Source organism: Nicotiana tomentosiformis, chromosome 2 (genome assembly GCF_000390325.3).
Source record: "Nicotiana tomentosiformis chromosome 2, ASM39032v3, whole genome shotgun sequence".
Lineage (NCBI taxonomy): Eukaryota > Viridiplantae > Streptophyta > Magnoliopsida > Solanales > Solanaceae > Nicotiana > Nicotiana tomentosiformis.
The window spans coordinates 72,669,158-72,693,108 of record NC_090813.1 but is presented as its reverse complement, the minus strand read 5'-3'; the positions used below and the strand labels follow the sequence as shown (position 1 = coordinate 72,693,108).

The 23,951-nt window shown below is 42.2% G+C and overlaps 3 protein-coding genes across 5 annotated transcripts; all 3 read left to right on the top strand.

Annotated features, from left to right (window-relative positions):
• Nucleotides 1-427: 427 nt before the first annotated feature.
• Nucleotides 428-11,340, top strand: LOC104086730 (transcriptional corepressor LEUNIG-like). Of its 3 annotated transcripts, XM_070195549.1 has the most exons (14): nucleotides 428-585; nucleotides 669-781; nucleotides 872-979; nucleotides 7,187-7,236; nucleotides 7,449-7,568; nucleotides 7,918-8,049; nucleotides 8,193-8,234; nucleotides 8,422-8,572; nucleotides 9,152-9,255; nucleotides 9,342-9,488; nucleotides 9,733-9,888; nucleotides 10,347-10,463; nucleotides 10,560-10,757; nucleotides 10,969-11,340. In XM_070195549.1, exons 5-14 carry the CDS (start codon nucleotides 7,530-7,532, stop codon nucleotides 11,212-11,214), a joined length of 1,332 nt encoding a protein of 443 aa, XP_070051650.1. In that variant the 5' UTR covers nucleotides 428-585; nucleotides 669-781; nucleotides 872-979; nucleotides 7,187-7,236; nucleotides 7,449-7,529; the 3' UTR covers nucleotides 11,215-11,340. The 3 variants fall into 3 exon arrangements, with proteins under 3 accessions (XP_070051650.1, XP_070051649.1, XP_070051651.1); XM_070195548.1 differs by having other exon boundaries at nucleotides 428-781; XM_070195550.1 differs by lacking the exons at nucleotides 428-585; nucleotides 669-781; nucleotides 872-979 and adding an exon at nucleotides 4,806-7,109.
• Nucleotides 11,341-14,647: 3,307 nt separating this feature from the next.
• Nucleotides 14,648-19,502, top strand: LOC104086731 (uncharacterized). Its single transcript, XM_009591053.4, has 2 exons — nucleotides 14,648-15,308; nucleotides 18,869-19,502. Exons 1-2 carry the CDS (start codon nucleotides 14,665-14,667, stop codon nucleotides 19,500-19,502), a joined length of 1,278 nt encoding a protein of 425 aa, XP_009589348.2. The 5' UTR covers nucleotides 14,648-14,664.
• Nucleotides 19,503-19,855: 353 nt separating this feature from the next.
• Nucleotides 19,856-20,326, top strand: LOC138905059 (interactor of constitutive active ROPs 4-like). Its single transcript, XM_070193561.1, has one exon. The coding sequence runs from the start codon at nucleotides 19,856-19,858 to the stop codon at nucleotides 20,324-20,326; it is 471 nt and encodes a 156-aa protein (XP_070049662.1).
• The last annotated feature ends 3,625 nt before the right edge of the window (nucleotides 20,327-23,951 follow it).

Below are 23,951 nucleotides of genomic sequence, written 5' to 3'. Positions count from 1 at the left end.
ACTGCGCTCAGATTTGATTAGATTGGCCAAATCAAGCAATAAGTGTTTACATGAACTGCGCTCAGATTTGATTTTGTTGAGGGATACACACCATTTACCTGGAATGAGTTATTTGAGTGGCTGTATCACTACAGAAACAGTCACAAACTTTGATTGCATAGTTTCAAACTGTAGTTAATCTTGACCATTGTACTCTTCTGCCCTATTTTATTGTTTGTATTTTGAAATTGAATTTAAAATGTTTGTTTTTGTGTATTAAATACCTAATATAAAAATTTAATCAATGGATAAAATATCACATCAAAATTTAAAATTGAATAATTAAATGTACTTTACTTCTTAAATTGGAATGTTTATAAAATCAATATTATTAGTTAAAATGATATATTTTATTTTACATACTTTTGAATATAACATTATATCTCATACATTTAGGGAGTAGTATTTATTAGGTCTGATTTGGGAATTGGGATTGTTTTAATTTTTTTTTTTTAAATTACTACTTATAATTATTCGATATGATGTAACAGAAATAGGATCAAACAATCAATTCAATAACCTGATTGGGCCGATTCAATTTACCGGGTATTCCCATTACAAATCCCAAAATCTTCCTCATTGCTCTCTTACTGCTTCTGGAGGTTAATTAATCCCAATCAAAAACCCAGCACTCACAAATCACAGACACACACAAAATATGGAGTTGAAAGAATCGAGTAAAAGAGAAGAAGAATCATCAGCAAAAGCAGTACAGGTTGGAGCTTTGGCTCCTGGAATCAACGTCCGTATAGTTTCCCCCCTTCTCCGCAAATATGATGTTTTTAAACTTTAAATTCATCTGTTGTAGTTGATTTTTCGTTTTTGGGTTCAGGGTCATACTTGGTATACGCTAAGGAGTTGCATTTTTAATGTTGGGTTTGTGTCTTGCTGTTATATTGGACTTGGCTTTTTCGTCAAGTACTTTTCTTCTTCTTAGCAGGTATGTTTCAGCTTTTGTTATTCAATGTTGTACATTTGATTTGCATTGGTGTATAGTTATTTTTGCATACATGTTAATGTACTTGAAAACTGTCAAGTAAGCTTTGTATAACTGGATTAATCGATTTGGATAAAATAAGTAAATAATCCTTACTTTGGAGGAATAGATTCCCACTTCAAATCTTTGATTTTGTGTAGTACCTGGAATAAGTGATAAAATGTAGAATTACAAGATCATGTAACTAGTTGACAGCCATGATCGTTCCTCGTTGTTTTGCGTTTTACGACCATAAAATTAGAATTCCGCCCGATTTCCATATTTGCATGTGCTATAGCCCACACTTCCGTCGTGGACCAGGGCCTCCAGACCCGGATCGCCTAAAATTTATCCGGGACATCAAATACATGCTAAGGAACCAAAGTCACCACCCCGGCATGACCGTACCTCATTTGTTGGCGTTTTACGGCCATAAAACTAGAATTTCGCCCGATTCCCTTATTTTCGTGTGCTATAGCCCATGCCTCCGCCGTGGGCCCGGGCTTCCGGACCCGGATAGCCAAAAACTTTTTCGGGACATCAAATACTCCCTAAGGAACCACATTCACCTCCCCGACATGACCGTTCCTCGTTTTTGGCATTTTACGGCCATAAAACTAGAATTCCGCTCGATTCCCATATTTTCGTGTGCTATAGTCCACGCCTCCGGCGTGGGCGCGGGCCCCCGGACTCGGATAGCCTAAACCTTTTCCGGGATGTTGAATACAACCTAAGGAACCAAAGTCACCACCCCGCCATGACCGCTCCTCATTGTTTGGCATTTTACGGCCATATAACTAGAATTTCACCCGATTCCCATATTTTCGTGTGCTATAGCCCACGCCTCCGCCGTGGGCCCTGGCCCCTGTACCCGAATAGCCTAAAAAATTTTCGGGATGTAGAATACAACCTAAGGAACCACAGTCACTGCGTCGCTTTTTTTGGCGTTTTATGACAATAAAACTAGAATTCTGCCCGATTCTCATATTTGCGTGTGCTATAGCCCACACTTACGCCGTGGACCCGGGCCCCCGGACCCGGATCGCCTAAAATTTATCCAGGATATCAAATACAACCTAAGGAACCAAAGTCACCACTCTAACATGACCGTACTTCATTTTTTGGCGTTTTGTGGCCATAAAACTAGAATTCCGCCTGATTTTCATATTTTCGTGTGTATAAGCCCACGCCTCCGCCGTGGGCCCGGGCCCCCTGACCCGGATCGCCTAAAATTTTTTCGGGACATCAAATACAATCTAAGGAACCAAAGTCACCACCCCGCCATGACCGTTACTTATTGTTTTGCATTTTACGGCCATAAAACTAGAATTCCGCCTGATTCCCTTATTTTCGTGTGTTATAGCAGACACCTTCCTCCGTGGGCTCGGGCCCTAGACTCGGATCGCCTAAAAATTTTCTGGGACATAGAATACAACCTAAGGAACCACAGTTACCACTCTACCATGACCGTTCCTCGTTTTTTGGCGTTGTGCGGCCATAAAACTAGAATTCCGTCCGATTCCCATATTTTCGTGTGCTATAGCCCACACTTCCGTCGTGGACCCGGGCCTCCCGACCCGGATAGCCTAAAATTAATCCGGGTTATCAAATACAACCTAAGGAACCAAAGTCACTACTCCGACATGACTGTTTTCATTATTTTGCATTTTGTGGCCATAAAACTAGAATTTCGCCTGATTCCCATATTTTCGTGTGTTATAGCCCACGCCTCCGCCGTGGTCCCGGGACGACCCCGGACCCGGATCGCCTAAAATTTTTTCGGGGCATCAAATACAATCTAAGGAACCAAAGTCACCTCCCCTCCATGACCGTTACTCATTATTTGGCATTTTACGGCCATAAAACTAGAATTGCACCTGATTCCCTTAATTTCGTGTGTTATAACAAACACCTTCCGCCGTGGGCTCCGGCCCCTAGACCCGGATCGCCTAAAAATTTTCTGGGACGTAGAATACAACCTAAGGAACCACAGTCACCACTCCACCATGACCGTTCCTCATTTTTTGGCGTTTTGCGGCCATAAAACTAGAATTCCGTCCGATTCCCATATTTTCGTGTGCTATAGCCCACGCCTCCGCTGTGGGCCTAGGACCCTGGACCCGGATAGCCTAAAAATTTTTCGGGACATAAAATATAACCTAAGGAACTACAGTCATCACCTCGCCATGACCGTTCCACATTATTTTTGTTTTACGACCATAAAACTAGCATTCCGCCCGATTCCCATATTTGCGTGTGCTATAGCCCACACTTCCATCGTGGACCCGGGCCTCCAGACCCGGATCGCCTAAAATTTATCCGGGACATCAAATACAACCTAAGGAACCAAAGTCACAACCCCGACATGACCGTACTTCATTTTTTGGCGTTTTGTGGCCATAAAACTCGAATTCCGCCCGATTCCCATATTTTCTTGTGCTATAGCCCATGCCTCCGCCGTGGGTCCGGGCGCCCGAACCCGGATCACCTAAAATTTATTCGGGACATCAAATACAACCTGAGGAACTAAAGTCACCACCCTGCCATGACCGTTCCTCATTTGTTGGCGTTTTACGGCCATAAAACTAGAATTCGCCCGATTCTCATATTTTCATGTGCTAGCCCACGCTTCCGCCATGGGCCCGGGCCTCCGGATCCGGATCGCCTCAAAATTTTTCGGGACATCAAATACTACCTAAATAACATTCACCGCCCCGACATGACCGTTCCTCGTTTTTGGCATTTTACGGCCATAAAACTAGAATTCCGCTCGATTCCCATATTTTCGTGTGCTATAGCCCACACCTCCGCCGTGGGCGCGGGCCCACGGACTCGATAGCCTTAACCATTTCCGGGATGTTGAATATAATCTAAGGAATCAAAGTCACCGACCCGCCATGACTGTTACTCATTGTTTGGCATTTTACGGCCTTAAAACTAGAATTCCGCCTGATTCTCTTATTTTCGTGTGTTATAGCAAACACCTTCCGCCGTGGGCTCGGGCCCCTAGACCCAGATCGCCTAAAAATTTTCTGGGACGTAGAATACAACCTAAGGAACCACAGTCACCACTCCACCATGACCGTTCCTCATTTTTTGGCGTTGTGCGGCAATAAAACTAGAATTCCGTCCGATTCCTATATTTTCGTGTGCTATAGCCCACGCCTCCGCCGTGGGCCTAGGCCCCTGGACCCGGATAGCCTAAAAATTTTCTGGGACATCAAATATAACCTAAGGAACCACAGTCACCGCCTCGCCATGACCGTTCCTCGTTGTTTTGCTTTTTACGACCATAAAAATAGAATTTCGCCCGATTCCCATATTTGCGTGTAGCCCAGACTTCCGTCGTGGACCCGGGCCTCCAGACCCGGATCGCTTAAAATTTATCCGGGACATCAAATACAACCTAAGGAACCAAAGTCACCACCCCGACATGACCGTAATTCATTTTTTGGCGTTTTGTGACCATAAAACTCGAATTCCGCCCGATTCCCATATTTTCTTGTGCTATAGCCCATGCCTCCGTCGTGGGTCCGGGCTCCCGAACCCAGATCACCTAAAATTTATTTGGGACATCAAATACAACCTGAGGAACCTAAGTCACCGCCCTGCCATGACCGTTCCTCATTTGTTGGCGTTTTACGGCCATAAAACTAGAATTCGCCCGATTCCCATATTTTCGTGTGCTATAGCCCACGCCTCCGCTGTGGGCCCGGGCCTCCGGACCTGGATCGCCTAAAAATTTTTCGGGACATCAAATACTACCTAAATAACAACATTCACTGCCCCGACATGACCCTTCCTCGATTTTGGCATTTTACGGCCATAAAACTAGAATTCCGCTCGATTCCCATATTTTCGTGTGCTATAGCCCACACCACCGTCGTGGGCGCGGGCCCCCGGACTCGATAGCCTTAACATTTTCCTGGATCTTGAATACAATCTAAGGAACCAAAGTCACCGATCCGCCATGACTGTTACTCATTGTTTGGCATTTTACGGCCTTAAAACTAGAATTCCGCCTGATTCCCTTATTTTCGTGTGTTATAGCAAACACCTTCCGCCGTGGGCTCGGGCCCATAGATCCAGATCGCCTAAAAATTTTCTGGGACGTAGAATACAACCTAAGGAACCACAGTCACCACTCCACTATGACCGTTCCTCATTTTTTGGCGTTGTGCGGCAATAAAACTAGAATTCCGTCCGATTCCCATATTTTCGTGTGCTATAGCCCACGCCTCCGCCGTGGGCCTAGGCCCCTTGACCCGGATAGCCTAAAATTTTTCTGGGACATCAAATATAATTTAAGGAATCAGAGTCACCCCCTCGCCATGACCGTTCCTCGTTGTTTTGCTTTTTACGACCATAAAAATAGAATTCTGCCCGATTCCCATATTTGCGTGTGCTATAGCCCAGACTTCCGTCGTGGACCCGGGCCTCCGGACCCGGATCGCCTAAAATTTATCTGGGACATCAAATACAACCTAAGGAACCAAAGTCACCACCCCGACATGACCGTAATTCATTATTTGGCATTTTGTGGCCATAAAACTCGAATTCCGCCCGATTCCCATATTTTCATGTGCTATAGCCCACGCCTCCGCCGTGGGTCCGGGCCCCCGAACTCGGATTGCCTAAAATTTATTCGGGACATCAAATACAACCTGAGGAATCGGGCGGATTTCTAGTTTTTTGGCCTTAAAACGCAAAAAACGAGGAACAATCTTGGCGAGGCGGTGACTATGGTTCCTTAGGTCATATTTGATGGCTCGAAAATTTTTTAGGCGATCCGGTTTTGGGAGTCCGGGCCCACTCGGAAATCGTGGGCTATAGCTCACGAAAATATGGGAATCGGACGAAATTCTTGTTTTTTGTCCGTAAAACGCAAAAGAACGAGGAACGGTCATGGTGGGGCGGTGACAATGGTTCCTTAGGTAGTATTCTATGGCCCGAAAAATTTTTAGGCGATCCGGGTCAGGGAGGCACGGGACCACTCGGAAGGCGTGGGCTATATAGCACACGCAAATATGGGAATCGCGCGAAATTCTAGTTTTTTGACTGTAAAATACAAAAAAACTAGGAACGGTCAAGGCGGGGCGGTAACTATTGTTCCTTAGGTCGTATTTCATGGCCCGAAAAATTGTTAGGCGATCGGGGTCGGGGGGCCCGGGCCCAATCAAAAGGCGTGGGTTATAGCACACGAAAATATGTGCATCGTGCGAAATTCTAGTTTTTTGGCCGTAAAATGCAAAACAATGAGGAACGGTCATGGCGGAGCGGTGTCTATCGTTTCTTAGGTCCTATTTGATGGCCCGAAAATTTTTTAGGCGATACGGGTCAGGAGGGCCCGCGCCTACTCGGAAGGCGTGGGCTATAGCACACGAAAATATTGGAATCGGGCGGAATTCTAGTTTTTTGGCCGTAAAACGCAAAAAAACGAGGAATGGTCATGGCAGGGCGGTGAATATGGTTCTTTAGGTCGTATGTGATGGCCCGAAATTTTTTTAGGCTATACGGGTTTAGGGGGCCGGGCCCACTCGGAAGGCGTAGGCTATAGTACATAAAAATATGGGAATCGGGCAGAATTCTAGTTTTTGGCCGTAAAACGCAAAAGAACGAGGAACGGTCATGGTGGGGCGGTGACTATGGTTCCTTAGGTCGTATTCTATGGCCCGAAAAATATATAGGCGATCCAGGTCTGGAGAGGCCAGGACCACTCAGAAGGCGTGGGCTATAGCACACGAAAGTTTGGGAATCGGGCGGAATTCTAGTTTTTTGGCCGTAAAACGCAAAATAATGAGGAACGGTCATGGCGGTGCGGTGACTATAGTTCCTTAGGTCCTATTTGATGGCCCATAAAATTTTTTGGCGATCCGGGTCCGGAGGGTCCGGGCCCACTCGGAAGGCGTGGGTTATAGCACACGAAAATATGGGAATCAGACAGAATTCTAGTTTTTTGGCCTTAAAATGCAAAACACGAGGAACGATCATGGCGGGGCTGTGAGTATTATTCCTTAGGTCGTATTTGATGGCCCTAAAAAATTTAGGCAATCCGGGTCTTGGGGATCGGGTCCACTCGGAAGGCGTGTGAGACGTAAGTTTTGAAAGTACTGTATTAACCGCCCTTCAGTAACCGCCCTTCTGTTGATTTTTCTTCCACTGTACCTGCAGGGAACAACAGATCTCTCCAACAAGCATCTCATCAAGGATGGCCGTTAGTTGTGAGTGTCTTGAACTTTTGCATCAATCGAAATGTATAGTCCATTATGGTGTTTCAGTTCGGTTTCAACTTTAAGTTGATTCATTCCTTTTATATTCAACCCAGGGAGTTGGCCCAGTTTCCCCTGTCATTAACCATCAAGTTGTACATCCTAGTGTAATAGTACCGACTCAAAAGGAACAGTTTTTGAGAACTAAATTCTCTCCTCAACAGGATGTTTTACCAGAAGTGGCAGTTCAAACATTGGATGAGCTCAACTTTCCTGCCCCTGCAAGTTCTGGTGATTTCAATCGTATGCTCATTCAAGCTGGCTCGAGTGGCAAAGATGCAGGAGTAAGTTGAATACTCAACTAATCATGTCGCTCCTATTGATTGTAGCATGCTGCAATTATTTTAGCCGTGAAATAGACCACGGGTTGCTATTCAGGATTTTATGTTCTGTGAAATCTCTTTGTAAAACTTTGCACATCAAGTTATCAATTGTCAAAATAAGAGCAGTAAATTAATACTCTAAAAAGAAAGAGCCTATGTAGCAGAAAGAAAAAGAGGAAAAAACTTCAAAGTATTTGCAAAGCAATAACCAGATTGAGGACAAAATAAAGACTATCCTACTATACTGATGTGACAGATCTTTATCCTACCTCACTATTTCTTCTATTTGTCTTCTTCTGGTATTGAACAGATGCTTGGCGATAAAAATAAAAGAACCCTGGAGAATTTACCAGTTGACCAGCAAATATTAGCTCCTGCAGGAGGAAAGCAAATTGCAGTGCAGGAGCAAGTGAACCAGCTGAGACTGCAGTCTTCAAATAAGGTTGGCCTTAGATCATAAAGAAAGTAACTGATTTTATTTGAACATCTTCAAATTTCAGCAATATTTTAGCAGTACAAGAGTTGATGGAGACGTGCATCTTCCCCTATTTGACCACTGATTTATTTACATGTATTTTGAATCAGAGGGGCAGAAAGAGGAAAGCTTCACTGAGTTCTCTGGCAGCTGTAAGATAATTTTTGTGCATCTACTTCTTAAAGCCCTTCATGTGCTGGTGTTTTCATTTCACTCTACCATTGTCATCTGCATCTTATTGGGGATTGGACTTCCCTTTCTTTATTTTTTTCTTGTCTCTGTCAACCTTTATAGTCATTTGTATCAATGAGTATGATTTAATATATTTCTGTGCTATAGGTTGGGAAAGAGAAAGCTACTACCGATGGTATTACGAATGGCAATATTAACAGCTACTTCTCCCAGGGAGATGCTGGTCTGGTTGGTGCAAATAATTCGATCTCTGCATTGAGGAAAAATATTGCTGCTTGCATTGAATCTGACCGGAAAGGTAGGTTACAACAAGCTTAATGGGTAAAAAAAGAAATTCAATATTAGAAAGGTAGTAATTTAGATAATTGACAACCATTAGTCTGCATTGAGGAGAAGTTTTGCTGCTCTCACTCAATCTGAATGGAAAGGTAGGTTACAACAAGCTAACAGTTAACAGTGATGTAAAAGAGGGAAAATGTCTATCTTGCAATACATTATCCCATCAGGGGTTCTTACTTTTGTCAAGGACTAGTAAATAACTAGTATTTTGCAATACATAATTCCATCAGGAATTAAGGGTGATAGTGTTATCTCCATATTATACCCTGCTTTATTCTTCCAGTTGCCACTAGTGCTTTAGGGACTACTGGAAGATTCATTGCACATATCTGACGGTGTATAGTTGATGTATGATAATTGTACTTTATCATTAACCTCTTTACTCAAAAGCAAGTAGTGATCTGGCAGCTTCTCATGGTGGCTAATAGATGGTGTCATCTGTACGTTTCTTGTGAAATTTGCATGTAGGATTTGAGATCAAGCTCTGTAGCTACTAGTTATCGGCATAAAGGATAATTGAGTTCTTTTTACTTTGCAGGCATCTCTGTTAAAGAGATTGGAAGTCTTCACGCAACACACAGCGAGCTCCTATGTTGCCACTTCCATTCACAAGGGAAGTTGTTGGCTGCTGCTGGAGACGAGGTTTGTCATATTAATCTTCTACAGGATTCTTGTTGGTCAAATGGGAGAGCGCTTACCTCAATTTCTCCCGTTAACGATATGTTTAGGTTGTGATTTGGGACTTGGAAAATAATGATGTTAACACTGGAAAAGGTCATGCTCATCTCGTTACAGATATCCGTTTTACACCAAATTCAAGGGTGTTTGCAACATCTTCTTTTGACAGAACTGTGATGATATGGGATGCAGCCAAGGTAGTATCTCTATTTTCCATAATAAATTTCATTTGAGTCAATATTTGAGGAACTACGGTGTTGCTAAAACATCTTATGCTGTTTTTACACCTACTGTCAAACTTAGATAATCTTTTTATTTTTCTTATGGCTATCAGGACGTTTCTGATAATGATAACTGTTTAATCTCTTAAGTTACTTCATTTTTCTTCTGTCTATTACAACCATGATAACTTACCTATTTCATCATCTTGTCTTAATCCAGCCAAGCAACCCTTTCCAAAAACTTGTGGGGCATGCTGATCATGTGATGTCCATAGATTTTCATCCATCAAAGGTGGGTCTTCTCAGTTCTTGTGATAGCAACGACGAGATTAGACTGTGGGATGTCAATGACGGTGATTGCAAACTCATTTTTAAGGTTGGTGTCTCCACTTCTTTTTGTAATGTTGATGAAGAGAGTGTCTCTGCTTGGCATAGGAAAGCCTCCTTCATTTGAAATTTACCTGCTTTTCTGTTTCCATTTCAAATTTTACTTATCTACCTACTCTAAGTCATTGTTGAATCTGTTTTGCTCATGAATTCCTGCATTTAGCATGTGGGAAAAGCCGATCCTAACTAGTTTGGGATTGAGTTGTAGTAATATTTGTTGTTGTTGCAAGGAATTTCAAGGTTTTCAAGATCAATAAGTCGTTACCATGTGAATACACATGCAAATAGGCCATTTAGGATATAAATGGTTGAGTTTCATAATATTATTTGACGGAGATAGGTATCACATTCAGCAAGGGAAAGTACAGTGCTAAAGTAACTTTCTAGAGAGTTAGATTTACTCAATTCACAAAAGATAGTATTGATTTGCTCTTGGTACAAACGCAGGGAGGTAGTAGACAGGTTAGATTCCAACCTCGATTTGGGAACCTTTTGGCATGTTCTACAGGAAATATTATAAATATATTTGATGTGGAGACTAACAGCGTCCAACTACAGTTACAAGTAAGATGTTTTATTCCAAATCAAGCTTGTCTTAAATTTCTTATCTGCAGCATTACTGGATCCTATCAATGCGGTCTCTTTTTCTCTGATATACAGGGACATGTCGGAGATGTCCGTTCAATCTGTTGGGATATGAGCGGGAATTTCCTGGCATCCATGAGCGAGGATAGTGCACGGATATGGTGTGTTAGCGGAAGAAAGTGTTTACATGAACTGCGTTCCAGTGGCAATAAGTTCCAGTCATGCACTTTCCACCCTGACCGCGCTCAAATCTTGGCGATTGGTTCTCATGAGGTATGCTTAACAGATGAAGCTTTGAGCTCATAGATAAGTTCTTTGTAGACTTGGCTTGATTATTGTCTCAATATAGTTGCACAACAACAAATGTAACCTAGTATTATTCACATGAATCACATGTAACCATCTCAAAAAGATAACTTTTTAGATGATCCTAGATTCTTTTGATATTTCATGAAGGAAAGTAACATGTCAAGTGTTTTTGCAGTTACTGGAGCTGTGGAATCCAATGTACCAGAGCCACAGAACTTGGCCACACCAAGCACATGGTGGTATAATTTCTTCATTTGCAGATTCACCTCCGACAGGAACCATAGCCTCAGTGAGTCACGACCAATATATCAAGATATGGCAGCGATGCTTGTTTCTTCGTGGATCAAGATACAGCCATCAAACTTGTTTCTTTCTCTTCTTATTGGAGGATTTTTATATGATATCTTGGCCATTTACATAATCATAAAGAGATGCTTCCTTATTTATAGGAATCAGTTTATTTGTCATTAATTGTTGTACAATGGCAATACTCCCAAAGATCTTTTTATACTATATTAGAATGGTATTTTCAATGCCCTGCTATTCACTTTGGACGCCTCGATTTAAACTTATCCTATCCATAAAATGCTGGAAATTACATCAATCATAGTAAAACTAGAGCTGTATACACTGTTTTGCATGTTATATAAGTTGAATAACACACCAAAGAGCCAAGAACTCAAACATAAAGCAAAAATGATTGGCAATTATTATTGTGTCGGAGTGATGTTACATTTCAACTTTCTTGGCTTTCACGTATAATTAGTGCGGACATTTCTCTTTTTGTTGAAGTTCTCTTCTTATATATATAGAGAGCTAAGATTTTGTATATTAAAATTGAAGTTTTTAAGAAAGAAAATAGTTCAGAAATCTTGTAGGAACTCTGTCAACGCTCACAATTCCTTTTCGAAAAAGGCCTCAAGTTTAGTGCTGCATTCACCCATTTCATTGATTCGAACATGAGTTTCACTTAGTTAAGTTCAAGCTAGATGGTCGGAAGCCTTTCAGACAACAAGTATGGATTTGGATTTCGTACCTTTGCTGTTAGTCCATAAGAATCAGGCGTTAAAAATTTAACTGCACCAGATGTTTAGACCAATTCAATGAATACATGACACATTTTTATTTATCGTCTTCTTACCTCAATTGATGACTTAGCTATAATATAGCCACCCACCTAAAAAAGTAGTTAACAGATGTATAATATATGTAAAATTAGCGTATGATTCATGTATACTGGCTAGTAGTAATAAATATTTTTGGTCGAGCAACCAAGTGTGTAACTTTTTCACAATAAATTATTATAATTTAATGTAAACACGGGATGTGAGTAAGTTATTATAAATTATTTTCCTATGTTTGATTGACTTAAATATTTTGAAAAATATTTTCCTCCAATTGGAGGAAAATGTTTTCTCTATCAAAAGAAGGGAAAATATTTTCCAAAATTCTTTTTCAGCCTTCTCCACCCCTATTTCACATCCCCACCAACTCACCCCCACCCACCCCATCCACCCACCCCCATCCACCCCAACCTCGCCCATGAACCACCATAAATAGAAATATTATTAAGAGTACTTTCTTTTCATGTTGTCAATAGAGTACTTTTTTTCTTATTTCAACAAAATGAGTATATTCTTTTTATGATGTAGAAAAAGTATTTTCTTTCATTTCAATAACATGAGTACTTTTTTTCATGATGTGGAAAAAATATTTCCTTTCATTTCAACAAACCGACTACTTTTTTATGATGTGGAAAAAATATTTACTTCCTATAGCTACGATATACATGATTACTTCCTATAACTACTATTCAGTTGTTACGGTAGTGTATTCGTTGTATTTGCGCTGCTGTATTAATGAATACAACAGCAAAAAACGCCTAAAATCAGGGCAGTGCAGCTGTACGCGCATGTATTCACATGTATTCGCGCCATTTATTCATAAATATAGTAACGTCAATCACCTTAAAAATAGGTATGTCCAGCTGTCTAATAACAGAAATAATATCAATTAGTGTGATACACTCCTAATATAACTAAATAAAATCAATTCTAACATGCCTCATTATCAATCTAATTAGTTAGAATAATTTTTCAGTTGTATAACTGTTGTATTTAACTTTTATATTTAGTGTGTTTCAATATTTTTTTTGATGTTGCATTCATTAGATTCAATGTTTGTATTTACTGTATTCTCTATTTTATATTCAGTGTATTCAAATGTATTGTATTGACAGTATTTTAGTTATTCCTAATATATGTTATTACTACCGTATTCAGTATATTTTATTGGTTGTATTCACTATATTTCTATTTGTATTCAGTATATTTTACTGTATTTCACTATATTTTAAAATTAAATGTATTCACTGTTTATATTCTGTTCTATTTTAATGTTTGTATTCAGTGTATTTTAATATTTATATCCTGTATTCAGCTGTATTAAAAAAATATAGATCTTCGAAATACATAAATACATGCAAAATAAATGTATTTATATAAAAATACAATATTTTTGAGTGAATTTGTACATAATACAATGTATGTGTATCATTGTATGTGACTAAATAGCAAAGAAGAGAAAAAAGTTCGTCGAAGATGGCGTTTTCCGGCCAAGAAGAGAAGAAAGTTCGTCGAAGATGGCATTTTCCGGCCAAGAAGAGAAGAAAGTTCGTCGGATCCGTACAACAAATTTATGATAAGAGTTCATCACATTGTTCCTTTCCATTTGAAAAATTCACTCTTTTCTGTTTCCTGGCTACCTTCTACTCTATTCTAATGTCTCGTCGGCCATCAATACTATTCTGTTATATTCTGTTCTATTTTAATGTTTGTATTCAGTGTATTTTAATATTTATATCATGTATTCAACTGTATTAAAAAAATATAGATCTTCGAAATACATAAATACATGCAAAATAAATGTATTTATATAAAAATACAATATTTTTGAGTGAATTTGTACATAATACAATGTATGTGTATCATTATATGTGACTAAATAGCAAAGAAGAGAAAAAAGTTCGTCGAATATGGCGTTTTCCGGCCAAGAAGAGAAGAAAGTTCGTCGGATCCGTACAATAAATTTATGATAAGAGTTCATCACATTGTTCCTTTACGTTTGAAAAATTCACTCTTTTCTGTTTCCTGGCTGCCTTCTACTCTATTCTAATGTCTCGTCGGCCATCAATAGTAGGGCGTGTATCTTGAGTTACTCGAAAAGAGAGAGATTTTTCTTTCTCGTCGGCCATCAATACTAGGGCTTGAGTTGCTCGACGAGAGAGAGAAGGAAGAGAGAGAGAGAAAGAAGAAGAAAATTGAGAGAGAATCTTTTGTTAATTGAAAGAAAGAGAGAGTAAAAATATAAATATCGTATTTCATGCCTCAATGGTAGTATATCCATAAATACCTATTTTGCTATAAAATATAAAAGGTAGCTATAGAAAATAATATTTAAAAATAATTTTGATTTATAATAAATAGGGTGTATACCTTTGATATAGGAGGTAAAATTTCCTTACTAAATAGCAGCCTTTTAGAGTGAGTACCTGGTGTCATTTCTTCTAGGGATTGTTACAGAAATAGCGGGTCAGATTTAATGATCACTTTTTCTAGCCGATATACATAGATTATACATATATATTATATATTCGCCGGCTATTTTAAGTTTAAGAGATTAGGTGGATGGCTATTTGGGTTAAATCTTCTTTCTTCTAAGACTACATACACTCATTACAAGAGGCCCAAAGTTAGGCCCAAATCGTAGTCAACTAGTCCTAAACTCAGCCCATCTTACCACTTGAAAGTTAAAGGATAAGAAGATTACATTTCTTCCACTGTACTTCGCCATTGGCACAAGACAAGAGACAATGGCAGCAGCATCTGCTTCGCTCTCCACCTTCTCTTCCCTCTCTCTACGCACAACCCCTTCTTGTTTTTCACCCTTTCAATCCCAATCATTCTTCCTCCCTAAACCCATCCACCTATCAAAACTCAAGCCCATAACAGCCAATTCCACAACCGTCGAAACCACTTTCTTTGACAACACAGACCCAGAAGAAATTTCCACTTTTGATCCTCCAGAACGCCCTAAAGACTTCATAGAACCACCCTCTTTCGACGATGGCCCCTTAGAATCCGAAGACGACATTGCAAAAGCTTATGAAGAGCTTTATGGGCCAGCTTACAGTGGAGAGACTTTCCTTGGGAATGACATTTATACAATGGACTCTAAGGTGAAAAAGACAACTGGGTTTGGGAAAACTAAGAAAGAGAAGGCCAAAGATGGGTTTGATGAGAGAGTGGTGCAAGTGAGGAGAGTTACTAAGGTTGTTAAAGGTGGGAAGCAATTGCATTTTAGAGCAATTGTGGTTGTGGGTGATAAGAAAGGGCAAGTGGGTGTTGGAGTTGGTAAGGCTAAAGAGGTGATTGCTGCTATCCAAAAGTCCGATGTTAATGCTAGGAGGAATATCATTACTGTCCCTATGACTAAGTACTTGACTTTTCCCCACAGGTAAATTTTGCTAACTTTTAAATATGTATGCTCTTTCACGAGTAAATGTTGGGTTTTGACATAAATATAGAATCTTCTGTAGTTTTCAGCTAGTTTGGAGGCTTGGAATTCCAATCCTAAATTGAGCTAGATGGTGCGATTTTTGGGTTTGTAGCTATGGGTTATTACTATAGAAACAGAAATTCCACAAGTGTCTATTCAATGCATTTTACCACCAAATCTTATAGTCTAGTGGTATTGGCGGGAGGGTTTTTTACAAAATGAGTGAGTTCGATTTTGATTGTCCTTTTTTTCTTCCCCTAAGTAATACTTAATTGTTAACCTAAACAAAATGTGTTTTAGTTCTTCACCTTGAGGATATTGGTTGAGATGGTTAATGGTTATTTTTGAAGCAATAGTGGGACTGGGTTCTCCAAAACTTCCTATGGATAAAATCATGACGTTTGGGTTCTCCAAGATGATGATTGGATGGTTGAGACATAGACTAATAACATAGAGATCTCATATCTGCATACCATTTATAACACAGCGTGAGCCCATCTTCTCTAGCCTTCGTAGGCATAATTACTGGAACTCGTGTTTGTGGGCTGTAGCGGGTGCCAATGAATTAGTTGCGGTGCAGGAATTGCATACCTAAGCCCCACTGTCTTTAAAAGAATATTTGAGGTCTATTTTATGCATTTCTGCAATTCAACAAGGGCAGAGAGAGCTACTGAAGTCCTGCTTTGCAATGATAGAATATAAGCAACTTCTCACCCTTATAAGGTTGGGGGTGTGGCATATCAGCTTCTTATCTGCTTCCCTTTCCATTTGAGTTCCTTCTGAGGGTCAAATTGTTGCTAATAGTTCTGCTTCCAGCCTCAGGGCTTAGGTAGTATAGTGCAGGACGAATTCGAATTGTGCTGGTAATCAAGTCTGGTATTTGTAATACAAAAGTGAACCATGTCTGGTATTTAGGTGGAGAAGGATAGAGGGGTAGAGAGATCAGGGAGGGGACATTATATTGAGTTTCATAGCTGGAGGCAACAGATTTCTCAGTGCTGGATCTGCAGTAATATATGAGAAATGATTTTTGCATAGATTGGTCATTGCGCTGTGGAGATGGGGTTGCATCAGGGATCTGCCCTTAGCCCGTTTTTGTTTGCCCTAGCGTTGGATGTGCTGATGCGACACATACAAGGGAAGGTGCTATGGTGTATGTTATTTACTGATGTCATAGTACTGATTGACGAAAGTGTTATCAAAGGCAAAAAGCACAAAAAAGCTCTAAGGCCCGTTGGGGCTTTAAGCCCAAAGCGCAAATAAAGCGTGGGTAGGACTTGGTAGTAGCTTGAAGTTTGTAGTCCCACTACTCTAGATCAACTAATAAGAGACAACATGAGCCTGTATTTGGAATATTACGCAAGAAAATATAAATTTGAAATTGTGTTTGTTTACCCGAAAAATACGGATAACAATTGTGTTTTAAAGATATGCAGATTAATTCAATACAAATGATAAATCACGATAGATCAGACGGATAAAGAACGTAATAAATCGTTGAACCAATTGGGGGGAGTGAATTCAGACTCAGTGAAATGCCTGCCTTTGATCTCGGGCTCACGATAATGAGGAATTGATGAATTATCTCGGGCTCACGATAATGAAGAATTGATTAATTCGGGTAAGAACTTGGAATAGCAAAGAAATAAGGGCATGCTCAAAGAAATAAGGGTATATTTCATGTGCTTAATGAATAGTCAGACCCCCATTTATATAATAGGGGAGTTTTACTCTAAGTACAATTCCATAAAAGGTAAATATCTTCCGTTTAACCAATTACCAGATTCCTGCCGATACATTCCGAGATCCACACCGTGATATCCGGCTGATCACGGATGTTACGGCCTTTTGTTGGTCATGCTCGATTGCCTGATTGTGCTCTCCAAGGCCTTTAGGATTCTAATCGGTCCCGGGGTCATGGCTACGATATTTCGAGGGCGGACATTTTGCCCCGAACCCCGACTCGAGGGGCTCCTCGCCTCGATTCTGGTTCCTTGCCATCACGTTTCTTGCTCCGTTTATTTCATCAGAAATCGAGGCGTCTCAAGGGCTCGATTTCACCCGTATACAGATAGTCCCCTCATTTCTCGGAGAGTAAGTTCACGACGAGAAACGACATGAGCACTCCAATTCCTTCTTCAATACACCGTAATAGAAATGACAAAAGATCCGAAATGTCCAGTCAGTCGCGTCATAATGACTTCAAACACGTGTCAGCCATCGGCAGGTCGTCCCTGGACGGGAAACGGCGCGAAGCCCCTATAAATACTCCTCTCCTTAATTCATTTTTACTATTGGCCAAGCTTCTACCTTCGAAAGTTTCAGGATATTATTGCTTTTCTTTGTACCCCAACGTTTTTACCTTCGTTCTTCAAGATTTCTCAACAAATTACAAGTTTTTATTAATCTTCTACCCAAACCAGCACTGCTTGATTTCCTTAGTAAGCTTTTACCCTTCATCTCCCAACCTTCCTACATACTTTTTCAAGCCTTTTTCCAGATAACAATGGCAAAAACTTCCAAAATCGTTCCTCAAAAGAGTGATTCTTCTTCTCCACAGTCGTCCACCGAAGTCGAGGAGACCACCCCCGACGTGGTTGTCCTTGAGAGGTCCGCTCCAGGTGCGGTTGCCGATGAACCGGCAGCCAAGCCCCCTTGAAAATGTTCGTCCCCGGGGGTGTTCTGTCGCAGACGATTTTAAGGTCGAAAAGCCATCATCAGTGCAAGGTCGATGCGAGGCGGTATCTAGGTATATCTGCTCCATCACCGAGGCTGTCCTTCTTGTGGTTCAAAACGACTGTGGTTGGGAGGGTAAGGACATAGTAGTCCCCGGGCCGGATGACGATATTACTACCCATGTGGAGGGATATTTGAGTGTCTACACTTATCTTTTTACACTGGCCTGGTGGACCGGTTATCCTCGACCTTTGTAGGAGGTATGACGTATGCCTCATCAGATTCTTCCATCGTTGTGGAGGGTCGTAATCCTCTTTCGATATTTGTGAACAAGGTCGACTCCTGTTTGTTCACCTTCGATCATCTACTCTGCTTGTACAGTCCCCCGAATCTTCCGGTGGGGACTGATAAAGCTCGTACTCCGGAATAGAAAAGCCCCATTTTCCAGCATCGATGAGGACCAGGATCGGGGTTGGCAGGGACGCTTTGTCCGGGTGAGGACCACATACCTGATCCCTACTGGATTTAGGCCATTCCCCAAGAAGTGGAATGTATCACGTAAGCATACTTTCTTTCAGATGTCGATTTTACGTTTTATCTCCCTTTTCCTCATCAGTATTTGTGGTGGTGCAGCCCTTGCTCGAGTCCCAAAAGACATTCCTCGGCTCAAGGAGATGATCGAGGGAATTTTCTTGCAGATGACTTATTCTGAGCGCTCAGGCGCGAACTCTCAAAGGGGCGCTGGGAGGCCCGATCCCATAGTAAGATTTCTTCCCCGAATAAGTAACACTAGGCTCCCCTTTTCAGCGCCATGTTCTTAATCTCTCTTTTCTTTTTGCAAGATTACCTAAGATCGTTGAGCTTAGGCCTTTAGTAGGGGACGAAGACCTGTCCATTGATCCTTCCGCTTTGGGTCAACCCGGAGCCGCTGCCGGAGAGAAGAAGAGAAGGAGGGCTCCGAGTTCTCCGAGCTCAGAGAAGAAGAGGCCAAAGAGAAGGTTAGCCCGTAATCCAAATGAGAGTTCTGGCTCCCGAGCGCCTGACTCAGACTCACTTTTCCGGCTCAGGGACGAGCCTGAGGAAGGTGACGTTTTAGTGGCATGTAAGTCGTCCTTCCCCGAAGAGCGGGTGGCAACCATAGGGGAAACAACGGAGGGTGATCCCTCTCAAGTTCAGGAGGCCGATGTAGATGTAAGGGCCAAGACCCCTCGTGACACCGGCTCCGCTCTGTCCGGTGTCATAGAAATTTTGGGGCCGCCTTCGTTCACCGAGTTTATATTCGACGAAGCTCGAGCAATGAAGGAGCGATCCAAAGAAGGGGCCCATGGTGCAGATGATCCTGTCCATTGCTTTTTTGAAGGTGTGAACTCAACTGCCCTGGGAGACTTCTTCAGGTTTGGTGACTTGGAGGTGCCAAGGAAAAACCTATCTTCGGAGGTTGGCGGGCTGAACTCGAGCCCAAAATTAATCAACTGATTCCCCGCCCCGAGCACGGATCCTGGCCGAAAGTGGTCAATAATCATCACCGTCCTGGAGGATGCCCGAGTTCTTTCCGCCCCCGTTGGAGTGGCTAGCTACCTCATGTGCCTTGTAACCGAAGAAGACCAGGCGAAAATGAACGAGATGGATACGTCATGCTTGTTAAACGAAGCATATCATGCGCTGAACCGGGTAAGGCGTCATTACACTCCTTCATCCTTGGATTTAGTTTTTGATATCTCTCATGCCTTTTGAGCCTTTAGACCTCGGTACTTCATCATGAAAGTGTTTTTCGGTGCCAGGCTGAGGCTAACTAGCTCGAGGCTGAGGTCAAGGAGCTTGCTGAGAAGATGGACATGTATAAGCTTCTCAGCGAGCAACGTGAAGAAGCAGTCAAGAGTCTCCAGGATGAGTTGGATGCGGCTCAAAAGGAGCATGCCGACCTGGTGGGACAGGTAAATATCTTTGAAGTTAGTGATGTCGAGTTAGACATGGTGACTAACGCCAAAACCTCACAGTTCCAACAAAAAGTTGACAGGATCGACCAACTTCAAGCCGAGATAAACGAGGTCAAGGCCATGGCCGATAGGTGGAAAGGAAAAATGGACCGATTGGCTTCGGAGAAAGAGACTTCCCGGGAGCAACTGGCATCGATGGAGGTCCAACTCCGAGTGGCGAGAAAGAAAGACGAAGCACGGGCTCAACGAATCGAAAGCCTTCAGTATCAATTGGGCTCGGCCATTGTTGAACGGGATGCCCTTGGCAAGGAGCTCGAAACGACGAGGTCTGTGTCGGAAACAACCAGGGCCGATGCTGAATAGATGGTGGCCCAGTACAGGGCTGATGCCGAGGCAGCCCATGACCATCTGAAAGTTACCGTTGAGTACGTGAAGTGGATTTCCCGTAGGGAGACTCTTGAGGAGGTCCATGCTCGGGGTTTCGACCTATCAACCGAGATTGAAAATGCGAAAAGGCTCTAGGCCAATAAGCTGGCTGACCGAGGATGAGGAAGGCTCTGAGGGCTCCGGCAAACCCGAGGATGGAGAAGACCCCGACGACCCCAATGACGAGACGGGTTCTGGTCAAGATCAGTCTTAGGTGCCTTAGGGATTTTTCTTTGTTTTTGCATTTTGTTCATTTTGTTGGGGCCTCTATTTGTAAAGACTTCTATTGGAATATATATATATATATATATATATATATATATATATATATAAGGCTTTTTTCCCTTTTGCAATTTTTGAGTTCGTTTCTTTTGGTTTCCTTTTTATGATTGCAAAGATTTCAAATGCCTTAACTCTAAATAAAACTTAGTAATAAGTTCTTGTTCAGAGGTTCGAACAAGGCTCGTTCTCGATGTAATTTTGTTTGAAACTCGTGGGGGCTCGATATGAATGGAAGTTTTCCCCGAAATGCTTGTTTAGATATTTTCAGATTATAGTTTTGCCGAGGGTAGCCTTTGAACCGGTTTGGAATTTTTGAAGGCCTTATTTGATTAAGGGCTTTGGACGTCTCCTGGCCGTTTCTAGGGCGGTCGTAGCCTTTTAAGTTCAGGTACTACCTAATAGGCTTTGTACCTACGGGCTTTGATACCCGGGCTGTCTGAACTTGCCTTGGACGACAGTCCTCGAGTGGGGGTGGTTGTAGTTTTTTAAGTTTAGGCACTGTCTAATAGGTTTCTATGCCCCCGGGCTTAGATTGCCCGAGTCTTCCTAGTTTGCCTTGGATGACAGTCCTCGAGTGGGGGTGATCTCTTGGATCCGTATAGAGGCGGCCCTTGGGATCGATATCCTTAAGGAACAAAATGTAATAGTCTTAAGGGGCAAAATATATATCTGCAAGGTAGAAACTTTCTATCATTCCTGTGTGCAATATACAAGATTGCAAGTGTGTACAAGCTTCGTATTATGGCTTAGATGGTCTATGCGGGCACGATTTATTTGACCGTTTGAACCTTACAATAAATCCTATCCGCCGAGCCCAAAATGTTCAAGAACAAAGTTTCCTTCCTTGCTAAAATCATTACCTGAGAGTGGTGGCCCCCAGTTTTTGAGGTCGATCGTCGAGAGGCTCGGATACTGTTGACATGACCATCGATTCTGGTTCATAACCGGTCTTAGATTCTAATTTAGCACGATCCATTGTTGCCTCGTTAAAAACCTTGCCGAAAAACCCATTTGGGACAAACCGATTCAAGGGAAAAAGAGTGCAACACGTGCTTTCAGGCTTAATAGCTGCACCATTCTTTGGTTGTTGCCTGCAAGTGTTAGTCCAATTCGTAATATTTGTAAAGGAAAGAATGAATGGGGTCGTACCTTAGCAGTAGTATCATTTTAAGTGGGTTACATTCCAGTTTTTTGGTAGTCGCTCACTGTTCCCTGCTTCGATTTTGTATGAACCTTTACTGGTAATCTCGATAATTCAATATGGACCTTCCCAATTCGGTCCCATCTTCCGTTCATTCAGGTTCCGGGTGTTCAATGTCATATTTCTTAATACTAAGTCCCCGATATTGAAGTGTCGGAGGTTGGCTCTCCGATTGTTACACCTTTTGATCCGTTATTTTTGGGCGGCTAACAGGACAAGGGCGGCCCTATGCCTCTCGTCCAATAGTTCCTGGTTCGTGCTCATAGCCTCCTCGTTTGACTCTTCGGCCGCATATCGGAACCTTGACCGAAGAATCAGTTCGGCATCTAAGGGATGAAGACAAGGAAGAAGAAGACGACGGGTCCGTACTAGTGGCCCGAGTGAAGAAAACCATTGATGCCTCAAAGGCAGCTGGATCGATAGTGGTTTGTGTGTCTCTGCCTCAAACTGAGGTGGTATCAGAGAAGGCTTCGGGCAAAGTCCCCGAGTTAATGGAGGTTGAGGATGCCTCCCACCGAAGTCGACAACTGGTGGGTTTATCCGAAAGGGCCGATCTTGAAGCTCTCCGAACCGAGGAGAACGCCCCAAGCGACTCGCTTGGGGAAATAGTAATCGGAGACTCGCCTACTCTCCCCGCCTTTTCCGAAGGGGCGATTCGAGAGGCCAAAGCTTTGGGGGCCCTCGAGGTAGATGATCCTCACGAGGGAGAGGACCTTTTTTGTGATTTGTTTACCGGTATCGAGGATGCTGCTGGCCCTAGTGATGCATTGGATCTTTTCCACGAAGTGCAGCAGGCTCTGAATCGGGTAAGCCTTAACTCACTTCGTTGGTACCACCTTCATATTTGTTTTTCTTTTCTAACCTCTTTTCTTCTTTCTTTGCAGGCCATAACGGTTCATCGAGAAGCGTGTTCTCGATCTCGAGTTAAGTTGCGTCGGTACGAAGCAGACCTCCGATGGGTCACGGAAGATAGGAACGCCCTTAGACTCGTCTTCGGGCAAAGGGAAGAAGAAATCAAGGGCCTCCGAGCTGAGTTGGCTAAGGCTTATGAAGACCAGACCGAGCAGGTAATGATAATCTTAAAAACCCATGGGCTTGCTTTGGGAACGGTGGCTAATATTTCAATCTCACAGCTGCAGCAGAAGCTTGAGGTGATTGGGAAGCTTCGTGAGGAGGTCGATATGATAAGGGCAGAGACATTAGGATAGAAAGATGGTATGAACCGTCTTGCCGCAGAAAAAGAAACTGCTCGAGCCCAATTATCATCGACCGAAAGCCGACTTCAAGTCATGAAGGAGAATAGCTCGGTCCAAGCAAGAAAAATAGAGGAGATCGAGGCTCGGTTAGCCTTCGAACTTTCCAAAGCCAAATCTGACACTGAAAAAGCAAAGGCCAATACGGATCCATTCGTGGCCGTCTATCGGGCCGACGCTGAAGCTGCTCAGGTGCAAGCAAGAGAGGACGTCGAAATTGCTACAACTCGAGCACATTGGGTTGCTGAACTTGCCAAATTCCAATCTCAAAGGGAGACCCTCGAGAAGATCCATGCCTTATGAAAGTTTTCATGAATTCAAGGCATTAGGCAATTTGATCGAATTCGGGCCTTTATAGCCTGTATAACCGAGTGGGTGTTTGCTCAAACTTAAAGCGGTGTAGCCCGTAGGTTTTATGGTCGAGTTAGTGCTTCGCTCTAACTCGATATAATAGTTAGTCCATAAGCTTTTATTGGTTGAGTGAGTGCTTCGCTCTAACTCGATGTAATAGTTAGTCCATAAGCTTTTATTGGTTGAGTGAGTGCTTTGCTCGAACTCGAAGTAAGGTAGCTCGTAGGCTTAGTAGTCGAGTGAGTATTTTTCTCGAACTCGAAATAATTGTTAGCCCTTAGGCTTAGTAGTCGAGTGAGTGTTTGCTCGAACTTGAAATAAGAGTAGCCCTTAGGCTTAATAGTCGAGTGAGTGATTGCTCGAACTCGAAGTAAGGTAGCCCGTAGGCTTTGTGTGGGGCTTGGCCTCGTTGATTTTTCGGTTGGCAATCCCGATTTATGGGGTAGTGGTCGGCCCTTAAGCTTGTTTGCGTAAT

Excerpts from the sequence above, each read along its gene's own strand:
- LOC104086730 (XM_070195549.1), top strand. The coding sequence starts at position 7,530 with ATGCTCATTCAAGCTGGCTCGAGTGGCAAAGATGCAGGA. Across the intron at positions 8,050-8,192 it reads GACTGCAGTCTTCAAATAAG|AGGGGCAGAAAGAGGAAAGC; the intron begins GTTGGCCTTAGA and ends ATTTTGAATCAG. Across the intron at positions 10,758-10,968 it reads TGGCGATTGGTTCTCATGAG|TTACTGGAGCTGTGGAATCC; the intron begins GTATGCTTAACA and ends GTGTTTTTGCAG.
- LOC104086731 (XM_009591053.4), top strand. The coding sequence starts at position 14,665 with ATGGCAGCAGCATCTGCTTCGCTCTCCACCTTCTCTTCCCTCTCTCTA. Across the intron at positions 15,309-18,868 it reads TACTTGACTTTTCCCCACAG|ATTACCTAAGATCGTTGAGC; the intron begins GTAAATTTTGCT and ends TCTTTTTGCAAG.
- LOC138905059 (XM_070193561.1), top strand. The coding sequence starts at position 19,856 with ATGGACATGTATAAGCTTCTCAGCGAGCAACGTGAAGAAGCAGTCAAG.